We start from the raw sequence: 15,940 nt of genomic DNA on the forward strand, positions 1-15,940 counted from the left end.
AAGTTCTGCTTTCTCAGACGCTCTTGGAAACTTTCCCTCATGTTGTGTGGTCCAGAACCATGCCAGGTGCCATCTGCTAAGCTAATCCCTGACAAAGATGGTGACATTGTGATTCTAAGCTGCTTTAGAATGATCAAGGGCCACACTTGGGCTAATCCTGAGGAGGCCCCTACCTCCCTAAACTACACCTTCCCTAGATAACTTGGACAAAACTGGGGAGTCGTGAGCCAGAAGCATGGAGTAGGGTCGGCCGTCGTCGGCTGTGGCTGTCACGAGAACTTGTTCTTTTCTGTTGTTCCTCCCGTTAGGTTCTGCCAACATCAATGACCGGAGCATGCTGGGAAAGCGAGACAGTGAAATGGCCGTCATAGTGCAGGACACAGAGACGGTCCCCTCAGTGATGGATGGAAAAGAGTACCAAGCCGGCCGCTTCGCCCAAGGACTCCGGCTGCAATGCTTCAGGTGACCCTACAGAGCCAGGCCTGTTCCTAGTTCACAGCGCAGTGCTGGGGCTCGGGTGACCTCTCCCCCTTGGCACTCCTGCCGTGCCAGATTCTTTTTAAATCTAGAACAATGTCTCTCAGAGTGCAGGATATACATACGAGTATAGAAAATGACTCTAAATATACATACATTGTTTTAATAGCCTGCCATCTTTATGAATAATAGCACAAACTACCATTTTAAATGTAATCAATTTAAGGTCAGTCCAGATCAAACCCTCTAGGTAGGATTTGTTTAAGTTTTTAAAGTAACTTCACTTTTAAAATCTAAATAAACAGGTACTTCCACAGGTAAAGGCACTCCCCACCTATCCTGATGACCTGAGTTCAATCCCCTCAGCTCACAAGGTGGAAGGAGAGAACCTTTAAGTTGTCACTCACACATGGGGACCACGTGGTAAAGGAAAGGACCAAATTCCACAAGTTGTCCGCTGACCTCTGCATGCACTGTGACATGAGCATCTTCAGGCACACAAAATAAATTGTGAGGATATGATAAGTATTGCTAAAAGTATTTTAGTGGCTGCTAGGATTAGATTTAAGTGTGAACACTACATTTCCCAAGTTTAAAAGGACTCTAGATATGAGAGATCCTGGTTCTCTACAAGACAGACAGGATACTGAGGGCTGTGAAATAAGGACTGTGTGACCCTGGGGGATTAAGTGGGTTGTTTTCTCTGGCTAGGGTTAACTGCCCCCAGCCCCTTTAGTCTATTATCAACAGTGGTCCTTCTAAACCTTCTAGATCATATCATTCCTTTGTTCACTGCCATCTAGCTCCTTACCTCAGAACTAAGCAAGGACCAGGTAAAACCTTTCCAGGTGTATGAATCTGTATGGTCTGTCAACACCTTGACCTCTCTCCCAGCTGTAGACCTGGTCAGGAGATCCTGAGGATTCTAGAACTGCCCTTGCTGTGACATCACTTCATTTGTGACCTATAGGGGTATCTGTGACCACCAGGGCTGGCAGAGTGCCAATCTGAGTAAGGCAAGAAGGTTCAACATGACTTAGCCAGTATTGGTTCAAACTACCCTGACCCTGAGTAGTTTATTATAGGAATATTTACAGTACATAAGTACATTGCACATAAGTACAGTGCAAGTTTGAAAAACATTTCCTGTTGTAACTCAATCCCTGGTGCACAAGGAGGCATAATTACATCAAAGAAACTCTGATTCTCAAAGTGTGTCACTTCTTCCATCAGGGTGAGTTCTAGAGATAGGCCACATGTGTTATCTGAAGAGCTAGAGAAGGATCTGATGTGGTCTCAGTCACATAGATAGTGTAGAGGTCATCTGGGCTATTAACCACATCTTGCCCTGTTTGTGGGAGCTCGGGGGAGCCCCTGGACATACAGATAATGCAAACATCACCTAGACTATAAGCCACCTCCAGTCCTGCCTGTGGGATCTTGGTGTGGCCTGTTGCTACAGAGATCATAAGTCACCAGGTTATTAATCAGCCCCGTCCCCAGCCTTCTGGTTGGAAAGACAAGTTATACATCTCTGCCATCAAAAAGACAATCCTGCATTTGGACATTCCCTTTTCCTTAGTGCCTGTCTGTGAGAGCAAGGACCTTCGAGCTCCCAATAGTGGCTCCACAGTGTGACACACTGGTGCCCCGATGTAGCCAAGGGTTGTGTTTTGTGCTGCTTGGGGAAGGGATGCCTGTGACACCATTGTTAATGTGTCATTGGCAATGACACCATTGCCTCCATGTGATAATGGTCCATTTGGCAACTGGCTCACACACAGAGAGACTCCTTGCCAATACAACAGCCGTCTTGATGGTCATCTTGCTTCTTCCTACAGTTCTGGCAGACATGCTCCCCAGATTTAGCTTCATTCCAGACAGACCCATTCTTTGCTCTCAGCTCAAAGGACTCAGCAGAGCCATGCCTCAAAATACATCAGTACCTTTCAACCGCTGTCATTGCTTATTTGTCTCCTTTTTTTTGTTTTTATTTTGTTTTGTTTTATTTTATTTTGTCTCCTTTATTACTATTTGTTTGGCCCAGTGAGAATTCTTTCAAACCATTGGTATTACAAAAAAGTGCTGCTGGTTTGTTTTGTTTAGCAGGGAAGACTTTAGAGTCAGTGCCCTGCTAACCAACCCACTGGCTTCCTATTACAGCATATGCAAGGAAATAATTATTTCACTTTTTAAGCTGGAAATGTCATGTCCTTTCCATTGTGGGTGAACCTAAGTATTCTCTTTGGAGTGGCAGGCTTCTTTATACATCTTTAGGCATATACTAATATAGAGGGACAGGAGTCTGCTTTACAACCAATTTTCTCTTGTAGAAATTTGTCAAATATAAAATACCAACAAGAAGGTAAATTCATTTGTAATTCCACCATTAACTTTGATTACATAAATTGCAAAGGTTTATGAAGTGCTATGTGATGTTTTTGTATATGTGTTCACTGAGTAATATCTAGATTAGTGTGAGAATAACTTAAAATGTTTTTGATACATGTATGGAATGTGCCGTGGTACATATGTGGAGATCAGAGAATAACTTTGGGGAGTTAGTTCTCTCCGTGCACCTTGCTGAGGCAGAGGTCTATTGTTTCTGCCTTGGTGAGTAATCCAGACTAGCTGGCCTGTGAGCTCCTGGGAGACTCTCCTCTTCCCACTCCCATGTCACTGTAGGAGTGCTGGGATTAAAGGTGTGCACCACTGCATCTTGCTTTTTAAATGGGTTTCAGAAATCAAATTCAGTCAGCAGGCTTGTATGGCAAGTGTTTTTTCTGATGAACATCTCTCCAGCCTGAGCACATATATCTGCTCAAGCCTCTGACCTTTCTTTGTGACAAGAACATTCAAATCCTTTCTTCTAACTTCTGGGAAGCTAGTCCACCACCATCCAAAGTCTCCCATGAAGCACACCAGAACATCTTACTCCTGTCTACAACGGCTTAGTTCCCTTTGACCAACCTGGTTTCATGACCCCTTCCTTGATGCCCCAGCACTGGCGACCATCATTCTGTTCTCAAACATCTGTGAGGTCTTTTCCATATTCCATCTACGAGGTCAAAGCATCCCTGTCTCTCAACGCCTGGCTCATTCCTCGATGATCACTGGTTCCATCCGTGTTGTCATAAATGACAGGATTTCACTCTTCTGTGTGATTCAAGAGCATCCATTTGTATGGACAAGCCACATTTCCCTTATTTACCTATCAGCTGATGGACACTTAGTTTGTCTCTGATTTTTGGCTCTTCTGCGTAACGTCATAACGAACATGGGAGTGCAGTTGTCTCTGGCATACTGAACTAACTTCTCTGGATATAACACAATAACATGGGTGGGATAATACAGTTCTACCTTTAATTATTTGTTGGAACCCTGGATGGGTTCTCATCCCTAGCAATACAATAAGGGTTTCCTCTCCACAGCTCACAGTATGTTGACAATTTTAACATTTGCCATCTAGCAGTCTACTTTTTGTTCACTCCTGTATTTATATATATTCATCTATTTTTAAAAAACAAAATTTGAATTTTGCAGGTCCGGAATATTCTTGATTTTTAAGATTTATTTCTTATTTGTGTGCACACATGAATGTGAAGGTCAGAGGACAACCTGTAGGAGTCAGTTCTCTCCTTTCACATTGAGGGTCCTGAAAATCAAACTCAGGAGGTCTTCAGACTTGGAGGCATCAACTTTGCCTGCTGAGTTATCAGGCCAGCCCCTGAATAGTCTCTTTTTTCCTTTTTCTTTTTCTTTTTCCTTTCCTTTCCTTTCTTTCCCCCTTTCCTTTCCTCTTTCTTTTCCCCTTCCCTTTCCTCTTCCCTTCCCTTCCCTTCCCTCCCCTCCCTCCCCTCCCTCCCCTCCCTCTCTCTCATTTGTTTATTGTTTGGTTTTATGAGACAGGGTTTTTCTGTGTAACAGCCCTAGCTGTCCTGAACTCATGTTGTAGGCTGGCCTCGAATTCACAGAGATTGCCTGCCTCTGCCTCCCAAGTGCTGGGATTCGGCCCCTGAGTATTCTTTATTATTTAAGAGCCACACATGCTTTTCTATGTCAGTGTTATCCTGTAGCATTTTAATGATTGCATCATGCTTCATGTGTGTATGCCATAATTCCTTAAAAACATACTTCTATGTTTGACTCAACTTTTTGCTAATATGAAAAAAAGGTAAATATTTTTGTTTGTTTGCTTGTTTTTTTATGTGAGCAAAAGAAGGGACAATTTTTCTCAGACAAAGGAAGCTGCATTTTCCCCAAATTCCTTCTTAGGTCAATTACACTGTGTTTATTAATCAAGAATACTTGCTCTTTTGTGAATTTGTCTGGCCTTTTCATGTTCTTTGCCCATTTTTCTGGACTGTTTAACTTTCTTTTAATGACTACTTATTTTGTTGAATATGGTTGAGCAATTTCTTCTTACTCCTATTTAAGGTGAAATTATTAACCAAATTTCTTGATTTTTTCCTTTACTTATTTGTCAAGAATATGTTCCCTGGCCTAAGATCAACGGTTACTTTTGGATTTTGGTTTTTGCTTTTTTCCTAGTATTTGTTTCCGTTTTGTATTTCGCAATCAACATGTGTGGCTTCTTTTCTATTTTTCTTACAGGGTCTTATTATATGGCCGAAGCCAACTTTGAACTCAAAACCTTCTTGTTGGTGGTTGTTTTTGTTCTTTTGGGAGTCTGCCACCCAGCTCCCAAATAAATCACACATGGGGTCTTATTCTTACTTAGGAATGCCCAGCTTTAGCTTGGCTTGTTTCTAACCAGCTTTTCTTAACTTAAATTAACCCGTCTGCCTTTTGCCTCTGGGTTCTTTCCTTTTCTTACTTCTGTAATCTAACTTTCACTCTTACTCTATGGCTGGCTGTGTGGCTGTGTGGCTGTGTGGCTGTGTGGCTGTGTGGCTGGTCCCTAGTGTCCTCCTCTCCTTGTTCTCTTGATCTTTCTCCTCTCTTCCCAGATGTCTCCTTCTATTTATTCTCTCTGCCTACCAGCCCCATCCATCCTTTCTTCTGCCTCACCATTGGTCATTCAGCTCTTTACTAGACCATCAGGTGTCTTACACAGGCACAGTAGCACAGCTTCACAGAGTTAAATGAATGCAACATAAAAGAATGCAACACATCTTTGCATCATTAAACAAATGTTCTACAGCATAAACAAATGTAACACATCTTAAAATAATATTCCACAACACTTTCTGTCTCAGCCTCTTTCATGGTGGGACTTCAGGTGTTCACCACCATGCCTCTCAGAGTAGCGTGTTTTAATGTAAGAAATGAGACAGGGTCTCTAGATTTTCTTTCCCTCAACTGGTCAAGAGGTGTGTGAAGTAGTACTGTTTACCTACTTGTTTTTAAACATTTGCTGTTGTTTTGTTTGTTTGTTTTTGAGACAGGGTCTCCCTATGTAGCCCTGGCTGGCTTAGAATTCATAGAAATCTGCTTGTCTTTGCCTCCTGAATGCTGAGTTAAAGGCCTGTGTCACCAGACCTTACTAAAATAGATAGATAGATAGATAGATAGATAGATAGATAGATAGATAAATGAATAAATAATTTTTTTGATAGAATCTTGTGTAGCCAAGGCTAGCTGGAACTCACTTTGTAGTTAAGGATGACCATGGACTTCTGGTTCTCCCCCCTCCACCCACCAAGTGCTTGTGTGCTAGGTGTGTGCACCACATTCAGAAGTTTATCTGATGTTCAATCTTCATGATACTGGCTGTTGAGATTCCTGGCCACTCCCCCAGCTACATGACTGTGCATGCACTCTCTAGTAGCCACGCAAGAGGCTTAGTCATCCCAGGGCCTTACTTCCTATGTAATCTGTGTGCTGCGTGATCACGTAATTTGTGCACAGTGTGATCACGCAATCTATGCGCATGGGTGATGTAGCTATGTGAGCCCATATGCGCATGTGCAGGAGGAACCTGTAAAAAAGTGAGTTCCATCTATCCCTCCACCCTCTTCTTGCACAATCATTTCCCATAGGCCTAAGTACCTCCTTCTAATTCCTCCCCTAATAAACTCTTAGAGTGGGTTTTGTCATACCTCATGGCTTTTCTTGCATGGTAAACAGTGCCACTTAATGAATAACATTGTGCTGCATAATAAATAACACTGGCAATGCCATGTATTTCAGCTTTCCTCCCATCTCCGTCACAGAAAAATCACAGAGAAATCAGTTTCTCATAGGCCCGTGTGACATCATTTTCATTTTTGTGGCCTCAGCTTTTAACGTTACTTTTTGTCACATTGCTTCCTCACTGTAGTGTTTTCTTTAGAACAAATTTGTGTATTCTAAATATTCATTCTTTCTCATGCACTTTAGAACTACTTACTCAAATTCTCTCATGTCCTTAGTTTTCTTTTTAACTGGCAATATAGCAGATTTATAGATCAACATAAAATAATTGATGTCTTTGTAATATTGAGTCATCTTACTGAAGAAGAAGGCATGGGCCCTAATTTATATAGTGTTTTATTTTCTGCTTGTCTCTGTTTCTCTTTCTTTCTCTTATGTGTGTGCATGTTCATGTGTGTGCATGTGCCTGTGTGTGTGCAGGTGCCTATGTATGTGCAGGGGCTTGTGTGTATGCATGCATGTGGAGGTCAGAAGACAACTTCAAGTGTTCTTCCTCAGGTGCTGTGCAGGGTTTCACTGGCCAGGAATTCATGAATTAGGCCAGGCTGGCTCCAGAAAGCCATGTCTCACTAGCCTCACCAGTTACACCAAGCTGTCTGGGTGACCAGAAAGCCCCTGGGATCTTCATCTCTCCAGCACTGGTTACCAGCACATACCACTATGGGTCTGGGGGATTGAACTTAGGTCCTCGTGCTTGCAAGGCAAGGCCTTTACCAACTGAGCCATCTCGCCATGCCCAGTTCCTTGTTCTTTACTCAAGTTTTAGGATTTCCATAATGAGGATTGATCTTTAGTAAAACTTCATTTTACTCCTTATGATGATCCTATGCCTTTCATGAGAAATTAATTCCAAGATATGTTATTTTTCCTGGACATTTTCACACTGTCTTCAAAAGGCAGTTGTTCTTAAACAACGATTTTAACTTTGCCTCAGTGGCAAATACAGATAATATATTAAAAAGCACCACACACACACACACACACACACACACACACACACACACACACACACACAAAATCACGTCAGTTTTCCTTCCCTTTATTGGAAGTGTTCCCAAAGGTAAATATTGTAGCCTAGAGCACAGTCATTTTCTCACTTTAGCATGCGGCTTCAATCCATTTTCCATCTGGGCTATTTTTGAGCAGAAATTGAGAGACATATTTCAATGTGAAATCAATTCTAAATAGAGACAGAATCAACCACCAGGGTTTGAATGTCACAGCTATGCGCCAAACAGTCCATTAAGTCCTAGAAAAGTATCCCAACTTTACAGATCCAACCAGAAGCCATGGGCCACACAGGCAAGCTCGGGACCACTTGAGATGACAGGTGTGCAGAATGGGAAGAACAGAGGTAGTTTTTTGCAATGTTTCTGCCTCCCTAATTTTGTGGTTAAATATCAAATACATATAGGCATAGAAGCAAAGTCATTTTCCTTCAAATCTTATCCTTCAAAGATCACCCTAACTTCTTCATATATTATGTCGCTCATTTTCATGTAGTTAATGCTGACAAGGGAAATACTCTAGAACTTAGTGTTGCCTGTTATACACTTGTTTAAATAGCTTTCCTACAAACAAATCATAAGCTGGTGGACACATGATCTCACCTCTTATTAAAGAATGAACTCATGGGAATACCTCACATGCTTACCTTTCACTGTCTTATGTGTCCCAAGTACTCTTCTAATTTATTGTTGTAGCCTCTCTGTTCTTCCGAGTTGGTGACTCAGGTTCTGCTTGGATTCTCAGCAGCTAGTCAGGGCTGTGCAAACATTGTGTTGATCGTTTCTTTTTTGCAGTTATTCTCATGTAATCAAAAGGAAACATTATTTGAAATAGAAATGGAATTTTTGAGGTTATAAAATTTAAGAATCCTAGTATACCCCTGGTGCTAGATCCATTTGATTTAGAGAGATTTTATGTAGCAGAAAAAGTCCAGAATGAGATGGAAGTGAGTTGCCTTTAATACCTGTGAAATAGACTGAATTTTTGCAAGTTGTTGTTGTTGATGTGAGGAGAATGTATGGTGCAGCATAATTTCAAATTCCCCCCCCCCCCCCCCCCCCCCCCCCCCCCCCCCCCGAGACAGGGTCTCTCTGTAGCCCTGGCTTTCCTGGAACTCTTTGTAGACCAAGCTGGCCTGGAACTCAGAGGTTGGCCTGCCTCTGCCTGCTGAGTGGTGGGATTAAAGGCGTGCTCCACCACTGCCTAGTTCCACATATTCTTTAACCTAGGAAATTTTCATTCTGGAATTTCTCCAAATGATCATAGAAAATCACCAAATGTTACATATTATGTCTAAATTACATTCATTATGATGTTTGCTCATAATAATATGAAATTGGAAATGATACAAATGTCCATCATAAAATAATTGGTTACATAAACTGTACCTGCTGGGAAACTCTGTATCTATTAACAATGATGTAAATCTGCATTTGTTAAACACAGAGAGGATAACAGCTGAATGGTGTCCACATTATTAAACCACAGTCATTGTGCTGGTTGATTTTCCTGTTGTGGTGACCGAACAACTGACAAGAAGCCAGACTAAGGAAAGGGGTTTACTTTAGCTTACAGTTCAAGGGACACAAAGCCACCGTGGGGGGAAAAGCACGCAGCAGGAACATGAGGTGCCTGGTCCCATCCTTTCCCTTATCAGGAAGGGAGGGAGGCAGACAGAGAAGGAGAGAGAGACAGAGAGACAGAGAGAGGAGAGAGAGACAGAGAGATAGAGAGAGAGATATTAAGACCCACTGCAGCGACCCATTTCCAACAACACATTTCCCCTCCTAAAGACTTCGCTCTTGAAGATCCCACAATCTTCCCAAGAAAAGCCACGACCCCGCTGGCAATTGCACACATGAACCTGTTGGGGCCATTTCATATTTAGATCACAGAAGTCAGTTTTGCATAAGTTTGACAAACTGCTCCTTGACATCTTTTTCCGTGTAGTTAGGGAATTCTGCGTCCTCTGGCTGTTCTCCAGCCTAGTCCATTGCCTCTTACCTAGGCATTGCCCAGCCACACTGGGTCATCTTCACTGTTGACACTCATCCCTCTGGGGAACTCTGTAGCTAGAGTTTTCCTGCCTGGCCCACAGTCAGGGCAAATCTCTCTCACCTCCCAGTTCCACAGTCACTCAGACCCGACCAAGTAAACACAGAGACTTATATTGGTTACAAACTGTATGGCCATGGCAGGCTTCTTGCTAACTCTTCTTACAGCTTAAATTAATCCATTTCCATTAATCTATACCTTGCCACATGGCTCATGGCTTACCGGCATCTTCACATGCTGGTTGTCATCGTGGCGGCTGGCAGTGTCTCTCTGACTCAGCCTTCCACTTCCCAGCTTTATTCTCCTCCTTGTCCCGCCTATACTTCCTGCCTAGCCAATGGCCAATCAGTGTTTTATTTATTGACCAATCAGCAACACACTTGACATACAGACCATCCCACAGCACTCTCTCTCTCTCTCATCTCTCTCTCTCTCTCTCTCTCTCTCTCTCTCTCTCTCTCTCTCTCTCACACACACACACACACACACACACACACACACACACATATCCATGCAGGTTTCTCAAGAGGAAGAGTCTCATTTATATGTCTGAACAGTGGATGGATATGCACATATGTACTGGGTTTTGTCATGCCTCTGACCTCTCCTCACACAGTAACCAGCACCACTTATTTAAACCAACACTTACAGAGGTATGAGAATAGCCAAGCCATACTCTCTCAAATAATTTGTATTCTATTGTGACAAATGGACCTGTTGAAAATAAAAATGGCATAAAATATTGCAAGTTCTCCAATAAGAACAAAGCATGTCAGGAGAAGAGTGGGAAAGCGCCGGGCTCCCAGCATCCCCTCAGGACCAGAGAAGGGCAGCTATGGAAGGCTTTACAAAGCCGATCTTGTTCTGGATCTTAAAACATCGGAGCTACTTTGTTGGGACTGGATGTGATGGTTTTTGCTTTATCTTATTATTTTTCATTTTGTCCTGTTTTGTTGTCGTCTCTTAGAAGCCTGTTCTTTTCTAACGAGAGACAGAAAGGGAGTGGATCCAGAGGCCGGGGTGCTGGGGAGGAACTGGGAGGAGAAGAGGGGAAACTGTAATCAGGATATATTATATGACAAAAGAGTCTATTTTCAATGAAAGGGGAAAAATGAAAACAACAAAAAACAAAACCACTAGATCCGGAGCTGGTAGCCCAGTGGAAGAAGGGAAAACCTCCCTGGCCATACCCTCCTCTCCTTTTCAAAACACACTCTGTTTGTGACAACTGTGTTTAACTCTGCTTGCCACGGCTGACTATTCACTCTATTCACCAAATTTAACTATGTAAAGGGAAGTCATGCTTTTCTTACTCACTTCTGTATCCAAGAGTTATGCATGGTGCTTGGCCCAAGGGGTGGGAAGGAAGATAAAAGGGATGGGTAGAGTGGGATCTGGGGTGGGGGGATAAAAGGGATGGGTAGAATGGGATGGGGGGGAGATAAGAGGGATGGGTAGAGTGGGATCCGGGATGGGGGGGGAGATAAGAGGGATGGGTAGAGTGGGATCTGGGGTAGGGGGATAAAAGGGATGGGTAGAGTGGAATCTGAGGTGGGGGGATAAAAGGGATGGGTAGAGTGGAATCTGGGGTGGGGGGATAAAAGGGATGGGTAGAGTGGAATCTGGGGTGGGGGGATAAAAGGGATGGGTAGAATGGGATGGGGGAATAAAAGGGATGGGTAGAGTGGGATCCGGGGTTGGGGGGGGGAGATAAAAGGAATGGGTAGAGTGGGATCCGGGGTGTGGGGGGGGAGATAAAAGGAATGGGTAGAGTGGGATCCGGGGTTGGGGGGAGATAAGAGGGATGGGTAGAGTGGGATCCGGGGTGGGGGGAAAAAGAGATCAGTAGAATGGGATGGGGGGGGAATAAAAGGGATGGGTAGAGTGGGTGGGATCCTGGGTGGGGGGGAGATAAAAGGGATGGGTAGAGTGGGGTGGGGGGGAGATAAGAGGGATGGGTAGAGTGGGATCCAGGTGGGGAGGGCGGATAAGAAGCAGGGAGGGAAACAGAAGTCACGTCACAGGACCTCTTACCTATATGAACCTGAACAGGTTTTGTAATCTCCCCCACTTTAATTCCTTTATCTGTAAAATGGGCATAATTACAGCTGGCGTTTAGTGAGGTAATCCTCGGAAAGGGGCTTTCCACATTGCCTCCTGGCCAGTGTTTGGGTGCTAACCTTAATGGTTAAGGGTCCGGCCATCTTAGGCCACATTACAAGGATTCTTCCAGAACAAAATGAAGCTTTAATGGGTTTAATGGCCTCTTTGTCTTCCCTTGCCAAAGATCTCTGTCCCTGCGGTTGACCTGCCTTGCTGTTACCACTGGTAACATCTTCTCGTCACTCATTTAGAAGGCTCTTGTATTTCAGGCTCGTCCTTGGCTATCTCTCTGATCCGAGTGAGGACCTTCAGGATCCTGTGTGTGACAAATTCTTCAAGGAGATTTGGGTTTCAACAGCAGCTCGGAATGCTACCATTTATGATAAGGTGAGACTTCCTTACCCCTCCCCACCCTTTTTCTTCCATTCTTACAACAATTTTATTGATACAGATAGACTATTATTAGTATAAAATAATCAATATACCTCCCTGTTGTAAAGCTATCTCTTTGTAGACATTGAAATGCAAAGATCAAAGGGCCAGGGATATAGTTCAGGGGTTGGGTGTTTGCCTAGTATGCACAAGGCCCTGGGTTATCATTTAGAAGAGGCCTTAGTGTGACATCCTGTCCTCCATAGGATGCAGGGCTGTCGCCAAAAGCATCAGGGGCCTATGACTAGCCAGCTTTTCAAGGTGTTTAGTGACAAAGAGAAGGTAGGTCATTATTATCCAAAGATGATCACACTGGTGCTCATCCCATCTCAGCTGGTGTCCAGTGGGAACTGTGTGCAACGGCTTGGCTCTCTGAGTTTTCCTTTTTCTCCCTGTGGTTATTAAAGGGTTAAGTACTATTTGGTGATGGAATAGGTTACCTCAGGAGAAAGCCAGATTTATTAACCATCTGTGAGAAACTGGGTAAGAACGCGTTCTCCTTCAGGTCTCCCAGAGCCCCTCTATACAGACGTGTTGTCTTTTTACTGGGACAGGACAGTCTATGTCGCTTTATTTCATACTGAGGACTCCAGGTTATGATCAAGCAGGCCATATGACAACAGAATGTTAGAAACTCATCGTACTGCCTGTTCAGTCCCCGATATTGGGGAGAAATAGAGAGAAAAGACATTTTGGTCATAATAGGATAAATCTGCACATGACCCTGTGGAATTACATCTCTTGGGTATAGGAATGATGCTGATTCTGTAAGTTCCTGTCCTGGTTTTTATGCAACACCTACTGAAATATACAGGGGTAAAGTGCTGTGGTGTCTGAACCATATTTCAGTTAGCAAAGTGTTACATGTTAACAACTGTTGACATGTGTATCTTTCAAAATGAAAAATTAGAGAAACAGACCTTGGAATTTTCCCCTTAGACAAGCATGTCCAGGGAAATTCAGGGATGGTTATTATGTTAGAATTTCTTTCCTAGCAAGCATTCTTTACTGCTAGCTTGTCTCTATTCTGTGGCTAATGAGCACCATAGATGATAAAGTAAGAAGTGGGTGTGGCCTTTTAAAATGAAAACAAATCTAACAGTTTCTTTGTAGCATATAGAAACAGCAACTGTTGTTGGCTGGTTTGGTTGGTTGTTTGAAACCAGGATTTACTACATAGCCCAGAGGGTCTTAAACTTAGGATTCTCCTGCCTCAGCTCCCATGTGTTAGAGATTATAGACACGCGCCACTACACCCAGCTGTAAAAAGTAACCCTTAAGCCTGTGCTTTGACATAAAATTAATGTTTCATAAGACAAAGGTTTTGCCTGATGCAATGAATATCTTCCATAAGGAACACGTGCTTATTTTTAAATAAATAAATCAATTTCCAATTTGTATTTTAACAGGTGTTCCGTTGCCTTCCGAATGATGAAGGTGCACAATTTAATACAGCTGAGAGACTTTATAAGCAAGCCCCATATTAGCGAAAGATGACCCCGTTCGCCGCTGAGGGGGAGCTGAGGAAGACCCGAGGCTTCTTGGTTCAGTTCCCTTTTTATTTCCTATCTGAGGAAAACCTCCTGCCTTCTGTAGGAACCAAAGAAGCCATGGTTGCCCATGGAGGTTTGGACATAAGACAAACTCTGCTGCAAGTCAAGGATTTCTAACCTGAAGACCATATTGCATATGGTGACTTCCTAAGGACTTCACAGCCAAACTCAGGCCTGATACACTCCTGTGGACCAACCTACTGGACTCTTTGGAGTGAATGAGGGGTCAGTGGTCACACTGATGTAAGGACTCTCTGCATAAGCAAGCCTTCATCATGTATCCTGCCTGTCCTTGAGGTAGCATACGTTCAAACAATACCAAACACAGATGCAAATTACACAATACATATCAAAAACCCATCTCCTTTGCTAACAAAAATCGGCCTGCAACTGTGATTCAAACTGCCAAAAGTTGCCTGAACTCTCTTGTTCTCTGATGCTAATTAAGGCAGCTGGGGCCCACCAGGATGCCCTCAACTTGTCCATACAGCCCTGTTTAAGAGACTGCTGATCAATGAAAGATGTGGAGAGCCAATTTGAGAGACCCAAGGTTCCAGATGATGCTGGACCCACGTGGTTCTGACATGAGAGTATTTACTAATCCAAGAAGTTGCTTTCTGTTCCTTTTCAGTCACTGCAGGGACAGAACAGGCTTTGCCTAGCTACCCACATCAGGCACTTCTGAGGACAGCAATAGTGGCTGTTGACAACAGGAAGGCATTAAATTCCAATACTGAAGAAGAATTTCCCTTGGTTCCCAAAGATATTGCCAAGCTGTGTCCTTGTCATTGAGCCCCCGATAATATTTGTAAACATGTGCCAGGTATACCAAAACATAGCAACCAGATAAACACAGATAGAACCTCCAAGGTGTCAGTGGGAATCCAGTTCAGATAAAGGACAAGATTCCCCACAGTCTGTAGAATCCCTGTCCCCCTTAGCCACCAGATTGATGACAAAGCTGGATTTCTCCATAAGCGATCCAATGGATGCGATTTGTCTTCCAAAAGAAGCAGAGGTGTTATAAGCCTTCCAGCTGACAAGCAGGAGTCTGGCCTTATTGACCCTTTGGTCTTTCTGCTATGTCTTCCTTAGGGGAAAAGAAGCTGATTATAAAGAGGAGCTACTTTGCTTGCACTGATAACTATGCAGTAACATTTCAACATGGCTTCCAAAGAAGCTGCAACAGTAATTCACGTTGTCCCAGTCTGAAATGTGGATATCCACTTTCAGATGGTATGGTATCCTTTTTAGACCAAATTTCAGGGTTCCTCTCGAATCCTAGGAGCATCTGTGGGTTCCTGGAAGCCTCAGGTCCTTTGTGGTTCTCTTCAAAGCGACTCCCAACCCATGTTTTCATGAACAAATATGCTGGTTTAAAAGATGACACAGGACCACAAAACCAGTGTTATGGTTTAACAACAGAGTGACAGTCACATCCAAGGGAGGATGTCACCCCTACGGAACATTCCACAAATGAGGTGCATTTTGTAATCAACAATGGAAATGAATCTGTTTTTATGAATAAATAACTTATTTCTTGTATGGCCCAAGGATGGTGAGATGATTTCATTCTATAGTTGTAGTGAATAAGACCCGACGCAGACAAAGATCACATTGCATTTAAAATATTCAATGTGCATGGAATATCTAAAGATTTATTGTGTTTTATTTAAAAAAATTTTAAAGCTTAAAATGGTCAACTAGCTGATTCTTGGTTTTGTGCCCAATGTTCTGATACGATCCTAACGGACTGGCAAGAACCCCTAATAAGTCATTTACTCTGACCTTTCCCCACTGTGTAGACAAGGGACACTGAGCTTGTATTGGAGGAAGGAATGACGTAAGCCTGCCCAACAGATGTGCAGTGGGCTGCTGTGGCCAACGTCAGCCTCTCTGCACTTCGTGGTTACCCTGGACTGAGGACATGCAGCTTTCAGATGGCTAACTTATGCTGTGAATCCTGTGATCTGTGTTTGTCTCCACCTACTAGAATGGGAGCCGTAGATAGCAGGAACTTCATGGGTTATTTAGTCTTCAGAGCCTGAAACAGTGCCCAATACAAAGGAGATGCTGATAAATGTCTGTGGAGTGAATACATGATACATGATATGATGAGCTGAAGACCACACTGACTCTCCCCGTTGGTTTCTGTG

General features: G+C 43.2%; 1 protein-coding gene across 1 annotated transcript in view; it reads left to right on the top strand.

Moving 5' to 3' along the window:
* The window catches only part of Pld1 (phospholipase D1), a 171,889-nt gene extending 156,556 nt beyond the window's left edge, over window positions 1–15,333 (top strand). Inside the window, 7 exon segments of the mRNA XM_052730200.1 lie at window positions 309–462; window positions 12,069–12,186; window positions 13,641–13,667; window positions 13,669–13,707; window positions 13,709–13,738; window positions 13,740–13,847; window positions 13,849–15,333. Of these exon segments, the coding sequence (XP_052586160.1) occupies window positions 309–462; window positions 12,069–12,186; window positions 13,641–13,667; window positions 13,669–13,707; window positions 13,709–13,738; window positions 13,740–13,847; window positions 13,849–13,869 (497 nt within the window). The 3' untranslated portion in view covers window positions 13,870–15,333.
* Window positions 15,334–15,940: the final 607 nt, after the last annotated feature.

Source organism: Peromyscus californicus, unplaced genomic scaffold (genome assembly GCF_007827085.1).
Source record: "Peromyscus californicus insignis strain IS unplaced genomic scaffold, ASM782708v3 Scaffold_9__1_contigs__length_137607984, whole genome shotgun sequence".
In the NCBI taxonomy this organism is placed as follows: Eukaryota; Metazoa; Chordata; class Mammalia; order Rodentia; family Cricetidae; genus Peromyscus; species Peromyscus californicus.